Genomic DNA, 11,734 nt, shown 5'->3' on the forward strand with positions numbered 1-11,734 from the left:
GTCTTGAATCCTGTGGCTTACAAGTTAAAGCTTCCTCCATTTCTTCACATTCCAAGTTATTTCTATATTTCTCTTTTAAAACCACTAGTCTTAAACCGATTTCAGAAGGTCCTGTCTAAAGCTTCTAGTGTTCAAACACAGCAGGGAGAGGAGTTCGAAGTTGACAGAATCTTAGATTCCCGTTGTCGATACAACAGTCTTCAATACCTCATCGACTGGAAGAATTATGGTCCGGAGAAACGAATCTGGATAAATGCCTCCGATGTCCATGCACCCCGTCTGGTCAAAGCGTTCCATGTGAAATTTCCTCATAAACCAAGGAAGTGTCCGGTGGCCACTCTTGAAGAAGGGGGTACTGTCACACGCCGGCCTGGCGACCCCAGAATCAGACCCCGTCACTTACCTGTGCGGGCGCTGACCCGCGCTGTCTTCCAGCTCCCGCACTGTACGCTCCTTCCTCTTCTCCCAAGGCAGTCTCCGCTGTTGTCCTCTGGAGGGTCCCGCTGCTGTGCTGCTCCCACGCCGGCTCCTGCTGACCGCTGGTCCCCGCTGACTACCTCCAGGAAGCGCTGTCCTCCGGTCCATGGGCGTGGCCATCTGACCCCACTACCACCAATGAGGAGCCTTTTCCTTCTATCTCAGCCTGTCAGCTCCCAGTGTCCACTATAAAAGGATCCCCAATGCTCACACAAGTTGCCAGTGCAACTAGTTTCTTAGTTTAGCTAAACAAGCCTTCCCACTGCGCTCCAGCCACTCCATGTAGCCGCTCAGCTACCAACGTCTACCCACGGCTAACCAGCCGCTCCACGTAGCCGCTCAGCTACCAACGTCTACCCACGGCTAACCAGCCGCTCCACGTAGCTGCTCAGCTACCAACGTCTACCCACGGCTAACCAGCCGCTCCACGTAGCCGCTCAGCTACCAACGTCTACCCACGGCTAACCAGCTGCTCCATGTAGCCGCTCAGCTACCAACGTCTACCCACGGCTATCCAGCCACTCCACGTAGCCACTCAGCTGCCAACGTCTACCCACGGCTATCCAGCCGCTCCACGTAGCTTCCTAGCTACCTCGTTACTGCCGCATTCCTCAAACTCCTGTCAGTTCGCTGCACCCTCTTATGCGGAGAAACTTCATTAAGCCAAGTCTCCTCCAGCGAGCGTCTGCGCCAAGTAGTACAGGTCCAAGGCGCAGTCCGGGAACACAGCTCCTAAATTCCACGCTTGTGACAAGCACACTGCACTCTAACCCCCCTCCCCCCTTCCTCCCATCCCTCACACTGGGCTGTCTCTGGCTACATATTAACTCACTTCACTCAATTGAATTGGCAAATAACACCTGTGACCAGAAAAACAACACAATATAAAACAACTTACTGTATCAAGTAAGCAACATACTCAGGAGCTGTGATGTCAGTCCCTTTGTCATCATAAAGAGAATATCAGGTACTTCCGGGTTTAAGTCAATTAATATAATACTCTAAATGTTGCTCTCCAAATGAGGGGTGGTAACCCCTAGGGGAACCTCAGTAAAAAAAGAGAGTGGGTGTGCAAGGACATTAAAATAAATGTAATTGCACAAATACAATAAATCCACAATGGAAAAAAAATATTCATAAAAGCACAAAAGGTTCTACAATACCAAAATAAAAACACTCTATCAATGATTATTATGCCAGACATCAGAAGGTATATTGTTGCAATTTCAAAAAGAGAAACAATTTCAAAGTAATAAGAATCCAAGTGATAATACCTGTAGGAAGTCTGTTGAAATAAATAGTTCACACAATCAAGTATGTAGTTGTCTCTGTAAAACCCATGACCAATGTTCAGAGGGGGATGTATTGTGGCCGCCGGTCTCAATATCACCATACGAATCCCGACAAGGGATTTAAGATAGGCATCGAAATACCAACGCCTAACTTAGGCACTAGTGGGGGTTAGGGTTAGGCACCATTAAGGGAGAGTTAGGGGGTGGGAGAGGGGTAGGGATAGAGTACCTGCCCTGTCGGGATCTTCTCCCTTGGGCTGAATTCATACCCATTCCGTTCAGAGTGCTAGATTAATGTTAAGTAGAATCTGATTGGTTGCTATGGGCAACATCTCAACTTCTAGAAACACGCCCTTTAGTAAATATACCCCATAGTAAGGGCCTATGCCAGCTAGGTGTACTTACATAAATATATCACAGGTAAGTGTGTCATTCTCATGAAATTATAGAAGAACGTGAGGAAATATCAGTATCCACTTATTGGACACATGTCTGTATGCACTGTTTCTTTACAGGTTGTGTTTGTAAAATTGACAGTTAGGGGACGATTGGTTGGTACTTTATCTCCCTCTACGTTCTCTTTCTCCAAGGCTTAGTACATAGATCCCTTATACTCGAGGAAACTGTAACTGGTACTGAGCTCTGGAACTTTCTGCCACTCTACCTGCGTTGCAGTCATGTGACTTTCCAATAAAATTAAAGCCATGTTAGCTGCTTAGAAACCAGATCGGATGGAGGAGCTGGCAATACCTCTAAAATAACGAGCCACCGTACTAACCGTGGTGGCTCATAACAATCTTTACAATTTTATTACCTTAAACATGGATATACGGGATCTTTTGAAATACTGTATCTGAGATTGGCCTGTTCGTCTAATGTGTATTCTATTTTTCAGGATCACTGATATACAAGATATATTTCCCTTTACCCTGGAAGAACTCTTGGGTTTTATTAAGTCTACATGTATGTACCACAGATTTCTGGCAAAGGATAGGGCTGGAGCCATTACTTTCTTACAAACTGTGGAGAAAAGGTAAGAAAATCAGTAACATGAGCCAATAGAATACAAAAGCTATATATTAGTGAAATGAAAAGCGTATCTGAAATATGATATTGTTTTTGTACTTATGCCCATCCAGCTCATTATCTCACAACTTTTCAGTAGGTCGATAGGAAAATAGAGGGTCGATTACAAAACAAAGGTGTAACAGTCTCTGCAGCAATGTCACAAAACTGAATTAGTGCACCAGGTGCCTATTATTTATAATGAAGTATACATTAACACAGCAAACAGCCTCATCACCTAACAGGTATATTCACTGCTGTTTGTCACTCTGCAATGTCTTCTGGCTCCTCGTATTCTCCTCTTGGTTGGTAGAGCTAGTGCCCGATTAAGGTCCACGTGGTACTGAAGGGTCTATTGTGTGCTGCCACAGGGGTGTGTGACTAGTAATGTGTGGGGAAGTTACTAGTTTTGTGAGGGAAGTAATCTGTGCAGGGGGTGGGGGTGGGGCCTTGCTGTGAGGTGTGGCTAGCACCATACCTTCAACCACGTCAGTCTCCCTCTCCTCTTTGGATATGTGAAAAGTATTATATGAGAGTCTACAAATGAACAAAGGGAAACACACCTTGTTAACATGACCCTAATACAGATGTGTCCTCCTACATCATTGCTGCAGTCGTGTCAAACATCCCCTCTCGGCCCGCCTGATCCTGCGCTACTCTGCTAGTGCCGGTCATCTTTTTGCATCCTTTTCTACTGGAAATGCTCAGATTAATTTGATATTGCTAGCAGAGTCTCGAGGGACCTGGAGGCTCGCTCACGCCTGGCATCTCACACCACGTGGCGTATTGAGGCTAGGGGCAAAATTTACTAAGCGGCGGTTTAACGGCAGATTTTATTCTATTCTAAACCCCGACGGTTTGGTGGCGGGTTCTATTCTGTTCTAAACCCCAGGGGTTTGGTGGCGGTTTTGCAGCGGTTTCTAAATGACAGACCTGTTCTGTTCTATTCTAAAATGTGTTTTGACTGTGGTTTGGCGACGGTTTTGCTATCTGCAGATTTACTAAGGCCAAAACTACTGCAAAACTGCCATCAAAACACATTTTAGAATAGAATAGAACAGGGCTGTAATTTAGAAACCGCTGCAAAACCCCCACCAAACCCCCGGGGATTCGAACAGAATAGAAACCACCGTCAAACCGCCGCTTAGTAAATTTTGCCCTAGATGTCTGAGGACACATCTGTATGACAAAAAAGAAAAATGGCACTTATTGATGATGTAAATGTGAAACCAACCTACTAAAAGGAATATGGGTCACTTAGTAATGTGATGAATGTAGAATCTGTCTATATAAAAAAAGAGTCCTTACATTATTAATAGCTAAACTCAGAAGACAATAGCTCTAGACACCACAGTGAGAACTTACAAAATCCATGTAACATGCAAAACACCACAGGCAGAAGTGTGTTTTGCAAAGTTATTTACAGCTCTGGATGCCAAATGTGGATTCTGTCAGATCACGTTGGATAAGGAATCGTCCATACTCACCATGTTCAGAATACCTGTGGGCAGGTATGCTTTCCTCCGAATTCCCTGTCATATGCACTGGCAGTAAGGTATTCCAACATTGCATGGAGCATCTCTTTGAGGGATACCAGTGGCGTATTTATAATGGGTGCAGGGTGTGCGGGGCACACGGGCCCCCGGGTCCAGGGGGGGCCCGCACCGCACAACCTGCACCCAGATAATTTAAAACCCACCTGTCCGTGGTCCCGTGTCGGGTGTCAGCACTGCACAGAACACCAGAAAATGGCTGCCGCAGCCATTTTTCCAGCGTTCTGCGCATGCACAGTAGACTCTGGGCACACTCCAGTGCTCAGAGTCTGCTGCTTCTGCGGTGGCTGGCCAGCAGCGTCAGTTGGCTGCCGGCTGCCGGGGAGAGAGGAGGGGGCCCTCCACGAAGAATGCACATGGGCCCCCTCCTCTCTTAAGATGCCCCTGAGGTATATCATTGTGGATAACATCCTCGTTTGAACACGACATGCACCTTTCCATGGTCCTACAAAGCGTTTGTGAAACCAACATGCAGTTAAACGCTGATAAGTGCCATTTCAGAGTCACTGAGGTCCCGTATGTTGGCCACCTCCTAACTTCAGAGGGTGTTACGCCAGATCCTGCCAAGACACTGTCAATTCAGCGCATGCCTACCCCCACAGATAAGTTGATTCTGCAGCATTTTTTGGTTATGACCAACTACCTTTCAAAATTTCTGCCACACTACAGTGAGGACACTGCCCTGCTCTGCCAGCTTTTGTACAACAACGTTAAATGGTGTTGGTTGGGCTGCCATGCTGCTGCTATTTCATGCCTCAAGGCTATGCTCACTTACAGCCAGGTGCTCCAATTATTTGATGTGCATGATCCTGTTGTGATCGCTGCCAATGCCTCCCACATGGTCTTGGTGATGTCTGCTGCAGAGTATCAAACCCACCTGTTTTGCTTCCAGGGCCCATACTGAGTCATGTTACACTTAGATTGAAAAGGAACTGTACGCTCTAGTATTTGCTTGTCAAAAGTATCACAAGTTCATCTATGGGCATCCAGTGCTGGTTGAGACAGACAACCAACTCTTGGTTACCATTCTCTGCAAACCCCTACATACTGCTTTAGCACCAATTCAATGTTTCATGCTCAAGTTCTAAAAAGTACCATCTGGATGTGGTGTACAAAGGACCTCCTTATCACGACTCAACTCCCCTGATCAGGTGTCCCTGATGCTGACCTGAATGTCATGGAGTTTGATGTCCTCTCCTCCCGGGGTATGCAGTCGGGAAGCCAGCGGACCTAATCCCGACAGCCGGCTTCCCGACTGCTTAATCCCAGTGAGGGTTAAATGACAGGCTTCTAAATCTAGACGCCTGTCATTTTACAATGCTGGGAGACCGGCACCCGGCATCTCTATCAAAGGGATGCCGGGCGCCGAGCGTGGATACCCGTGGGGGGGAGGGTTAGGTTTAGGGTTCCCGGGGGGGAATAGGTTAGTGAATACTTACCTGGGGATGATCAGGATTTTCATTCTTGTCGGGCTGCCGCCGGGCATGGATCTGGCGGTAAATCATACCGATTCCCCTCCCGGCACATAAAGGAGCTCTGTCATGTGACCCTCAGGGATAAACTTTGCCAACAGTTGTCTTCTTGTATCCTACATGGCTGGCCTTCTTCCTCCAAGGAACTGTCTCATGACCTCAAGTCTTTCTCCACTGTCCATGATGAATTAACCCTTTGATATGGGATCCTCCTGTGTGGTCAGCATTTTTTGATAACATGCCATTGAACATTTTTATGTACAGTAGGTTCACCAGAGACACCGTGGGCATGAGGCCACCATATGGCAGACTAAGGATGCCTTGGCAATCTATGGATGGTGATATTGAGCGGGTGGTCTATGCCTGTGCCCCCTGCAATGCTTTATGGGCCCATTATGCCAAGAAAGAGCTCACTCCATGAGGTTCCTAAGCTCCCTTGGTCCATTGTTGCTGCAGATCTCTTTGGATGGAGTGAGAAAGAGCCCATTGTGTCACATCAGCACTACACTACTGCTGCTTCTGATCCCCTATATAACATATGCAAAATGTACCATAATAGACCCAGTTGCAGAGAACTTATGTGATACCCCAAAGTTGGGAGGTGTCCCTTCCCAATATTTCCATTGCAGCTGCAGATATCTGGAACTACAGCCCCCAGGATGCAAAGAAAGTAATATGAACCTCAGGAGTTTCAGATTACAGGAGAGATAAGTGTGAAGCTATGGGGGAGATATTTCAGAGTGGGGGAATGTGACTAAGGGCCTAATTCAGCATCTTATGCCATAGCCATTACAGACACAGATCGAGCAATTGTTTGCCATTGCGCATGCGTATAAGACTCACTGCACGTGTGCAGTGATCGCACTGCAATTATGGACGCACAGAGAAATCCATCGCAAAGTGAGTGACAGCCTGTCAGCATTTGGGGGTTGTGATTGGGTGGTTGGAAAAATGCTGGTGTGTCTGTCCACTTGAAAGCAGTTTCATGGGTGTGCATAAATTAACCACTGTGATTGCATACGCAGCTTGAGAACTCTCTGTGTGTGAGGAGACTTACAGTGTCTGCAACTGCTCAGACTTGTTGTAAATGCTGCGTTACTGGCTGATGTACGTCACTGTTTACGTAGAAGAGTGACATTGGAGAAACATGAGAAATCAGCAGTCAATGCTGGCTGAGCTTTTGAAGGCATTGGCATATTTTCGCAGCTGCGTTCCATGCGAAATCGCAGCATTAGCGTCCACTGCTGTATCAGGCCCTAAATAAAACAAAACGAAAAGTGGCACCAAAACAAAACACACTATTTATTTATCTTTATCTCCATATTATAGTTTTAAATGCAACCTTCGACGGAAATGGATGTCCGCGAGGAGGTTTCAAACATCTTTCACATTTGGGGCAGCGGAGACAGAGTTGGATGAAAATTTCTCTTCCCTGATTTTCTCTATTTGTGCAGATAGAAATAAACACGATGACATCAAAAAAGATGACAGAAGCGTTGCTTCTCTCTTCTATATAAAATTAATACTAGGGATGTGCAGGCTCAGATAGGTTCGAGTTTGCACGCCGATTTCGGATTTTTCCCTCCAGAAAAACAGAACTCAGAAAGAGGCAAAACGTCATCTTGCATGGACAAACATCATCATTCCTGGACAAAGTCCCGGAATGATGATGTTTGTCCATGCAAGATGACGTCTTGCCTCTTTATGAGTTCCGTTTTTTTGGAGGGAAAAATCCGAACTCTGCGTGCAAACTCGAATACTGCGTGACCATAGTATTACCCTGATGATTGATTACCGAAGAATCTGCATGTTAGTACGCACTTGTTTGGATCATATGTTTGTACATATGTAAAACACCCAATTTGGTGGGATGTCAGTGAGTGGATCGTACCTCCTGTTCTTCTGGAAACTGCTTGGGAGTGGATCGCAGGATGAATCGGGGCCATTCCTCTTCCAGGCTCCTCCTACTACGGCAGAGAAGCAGGAGATCCCCAGAACCCAGCACAGTAAACACATCCTTTGAAAGTGACATTAAGTTTTATTGTGCTGGAGCACTATGTCACACTAGTAAGGTATTGGGTAAAGGTTAGAACATGAGAAGGTACACAATATCAAGTACAAATACAGTGGCTCAAGTGAACTTAGAATACTCGTTTCTCAACAACCAATATAAACTGACAATAGCTACTTTGCGGTTGGCTAACAATCACAATTAGTGCATCACAACATTAAGAATAATCAGTGCGTCACACTACAATTTCTGAATATAATTATAACCAACTGTTCTGGTGTAAAGTCTTACTATAAATAACCAATAAGGAGCACAATGTCCCTCTCTGTGCATCCTCGAGTTATTGTTCCTTAATCTTCCCTGTACAGGCTCTCGTTGGTGCACATAAACATAAAGGAGGTGCAGGGGATCACTGTATACTGAGATGCGGGAGTGGCTGTGCTATCCCTGTAACTGTGGCCACTCAGAACAAGCACTGTGGTACACTGTTGTTAGCAATATGATGCCGTCTACCTCACTGCACTGGGTACAATATAGCTTGCTGCTGCACCTGGGTAGCTCTCACTTATGCAGCAGGTACCCTGACACACTGGTATAATCCTGTCCTGCACTTAGACTGCAGAAGCAATTGAATTAGCTTACTGCTCTATGTGCTCACTTTGGGCCTGATTCAGAGCCGGACGCTCTGACCAGAGCGCTCGCTCTGAATCAGGGCCCTCCTCCATGAAAATGGAGTGGCCTCCTGGCCGCTCGTATAGCTGTGGGTGACCACCCACAGCATATGCGAGCAGCCAAAAAGTTGGTCGCGATGGTCTTGACCATCACGACCATCGGACTTGCGACGGAGACCCTGCAGTAGGGTCTCCCTGCCACAAGCCCTGGAGTGATTTTGGCTCTATCAGAGCCAAAATCACTCCCACTGATGTCAGTGGGGCCGGCTTCAGACGGTAGGCGTTCCCATGGGAACGCCTCCGTCTGGCAGGCACGCCCACCAAAGGGGGCGTGCTGTCAATCAACATCGACAGCATGCCCCCTTTGGTGCGAGACCCGGAGCGATGGAAAGCCCGTCGCTCCCCGGGTCTTGCGCATGCGCACGACAGAGCTCCCTCCATCGTGCGCATGCGCAGTGGGGAACATCGACCCGCTTGCGAGCGTACTGTAGCTTGCGAGCAGGTCTGAATGACCCCCTTTGTTTGTACACGCTTGTCTCTTCTGCCACAGGGTATACTGGGTATGAATGCTGTAACTTCGTGTCAGTTCTGGCAATGGTTACTTACTGTGGGCAGGCCACGCTCAGGGGGTTGATGGTCCCCCCCTGCGCATGTGCGAGACTGGTCGCTACGGGTCTTGCTACAAGACAGGGCAGCTGTCGATGTACAGCTCGCCCCATTTTAGGCGGGGATGGGGGTGGCTGCACAAACGCAGGCATTCCCTTAGGAACACCTAGCGTTTGTGGGCAGCCCTACTCAGGGGCGTATCTTCCTATTGGCCTGGATGGCCCTCGCCAGGGGCGCCAGCCGAGGGGGAGCGCCGTTGCCACCCAACATCATTAGCAAATGATCAGTGGTCTCATGTCTGCTCTGCGCAGTGTCCTGCAAACAGCTGTCATGACTTAGTATATGATCCCCTGGTCTCCTGTCTCCTTTGCTCTTATCAGTGTCCTCCATTGATTGTTAATGTGTCTCTAATTTTTTTTTTTTTTCTAATATATCTCTTCTCCCACACTACCCACCACATACCAATCACCACTCACTAATTCCCATATGTCAACCTTGCAGGAAAAGAATGCAAGCACCGCATCAACCACAATGCTCTATTTGCAAGATAATTTGCATATATGCAAATTATCTTGCCCACAATGCACCTCGTTTGTTATTGATGCCCTCTTTTCCTGTGTTGACATATAGAAATTAATAAACAGTGCTTGCATGTAGTAAGTGTTATAACTGAAAAAATATAAAAATATATATATATTTAAAAAAAGTGTGTGTGTGTGTGTATATATATATATATATATTGTCTCCCTATTTCTACAGGCGTGTAAGTTGAACTACCCCCAGTGTAGGTACTAATAAATTTATCTTTTTCTCAATATGGGGAATTGATCATGATTTTTATAGGTTGTGGATACTCTGGTGTCAGGATTAAGACATGATCCTTATGGACTGTTTTAATTGTTGTGTGTGAGATTGCAATGGACCCATGTGGGCTGTTTTACCAGTGAATTATATGGCAGAGTTATAAAGCATAATGCAGTGTAGACAGTCCAATTTGAATATATGTAAATTATTTTACCCATAATGTATGTTTGTTTTTGATGCTATGTTTTCAAGCTTTTCCTGTGTTTTTTGGCATTAATAAATAGTGGTTTGCAATAGAGTAAGTTCTATAAAAGGTATATATATTAAAAAGAGAAATGAAAAACAATATATTCTCCCTTTTTCTACAGGTGTCTGAATTAAACTACCCCCAGTGTGTGTTATTTTATTGTTTTATAGAAGCAGTCATTGGAGGGGGGCGCCAGTCCCTTAGTTTGCCAGGGGCGCTTGGACCACAAGATACACCCCTGGCCCTACTGACATCACTACTGACCTTCAGTAGTGGACTTCCTGCTCTATTAGAGCAGGAAGTACACTCGGGCTTGCGAGAGCTGAGACCCTACCACAGAGTCTCCTCGCAAGCCCGATGTTCACGATAATCGCGACGGGCTCCAGGCCGCTCGCAAAAGCTGTGGGTGGTCACAGTTTAGCGAGTGGCCTGAAGGAAAACAAAAAAATAAAAGAAAATGCCCTGATTCAGAGCGAGCGGCTCTGAATCAGGCCCTGTGTCCCCCTGCAGCAATAGCAGACTCTTTGGTGCTGACAGCTCCAACAGTCAGACTCTGCAAATAGCTCTGTCCTCTGTCAGCTCTCAGCATGGCCAATCTGTCTCTGGGTATCCTCACAGGCAGTGCAGCTCAGTTTACTACTCTGGTTCTCCTCAGACATCATGTGTGTCCAGAAACACAGCATCTGTTCACAATATGCCTGGTCCAGTCTTTTCCCAGTCTTGTGCAGAACTCTCTGGGCTTCTCTAGCTCTGCCCCCAACAGCATCTCTCTAGTATCCCTCCTAAGGCTGGCAGGACCATCTCAAGGGATCAGCTGGGTCCCCTTCCATGCTGGTGAAAACACTGCTGGTTTTTGGGTATCGCACATAAAATCCTGTGATATTGATTTTCTACAACATGCATACAGTAGCTGACAATTGGAAGTGAATTGTTAAGAGAACACGGTTATTTCTCCCCCACAGGATGACTGACACCATGGGAGAACTGTCTGGTGAGGAGACCCTGGAGTTCCACATCAATTACTTCTGTGTCCTGGCCTGCAAACCCTAACCTGTGCTGATTTCTACCATTCTCGTATCACATGGTAGAAGAACAAATTATGGCCTGCATCTTTTACTTATTGGGTGTCTATTGTTATTAATGTTTCTATTCATTTATGTAACAAAGGATTTCTACATTTTAAACAAAGACAATAGAATACATATGATAGTCTTTTCTTTAAATGCCATTCATTGACTGATCCAGCTCTGATGCAATGTTGGGAATATTACAGACCATGGGGTAAATTTACTAAAGTGAGAGTTTTTAGAAGTGGAGATGCTTCCCATAGCAACCAATCAGATTCTACTTAATATTTAATTAGCACATTCTAGAAGATAATAGCTAGAATCTGATTGGTTGCTATGGGCAACATCTCCACTTCTGAAAACTCTCACTTTAGTAAATTTACCCCCATGTGACTTTCTAGTTGCCATATAATGGAATTCCCAGTGTCTATCTGGCTTCCCTGTGCAGGACCAGCAACAGAAATCTTGG

At 46.1% G+C, this 11,734-nt stretch overlaps 1 protein-coding gene across 1 annotated transcript in view; it reads left to right on the forward strand.

Moving 5' to 3' along the window:
* The window catches only part of LOC148501836 (putative methyltransferase DDB_G0268948), a 55,165-nt gene extending 43,917 nt beyond the window's left edge, over nucleotides 1–11,248 (forward strand). The window contains exons 6-7 of the mRNA XM_088449894.1: nucleotides 2,665–2,802; nucleotides 11,161–11,248. Coding sequence (XP_088306020.1) covers nucleotides 2,665–2,802; nucleotides 11,161–11,248 — 226 coding nt within the window. The remainder of the gene's footprint in view (nucleotides 1–2,664; nucleotides 2,803–11,160) is intronic.
* Nucleotides 11,249–11,734: the final 486 nt, after the last annotated feature.

The sequence above is a fragment of the Taudactylus pleione genome, unplaced genomic scaffold (genome assembly GCF_031769625.1).
Source record: "Taudactylus pleione unplaced genomic scaffold, aTauple2 ptg000500l, whole genome shotgun sequence".
In the NCBI taxonomy this organism is placed as follows: domain Eukaryota; kingdom Metazoa; phylum Chordata; class Amphibia; order Anura; family Myobatrachidae; genus Taudactylus; species Taudactylus pleione.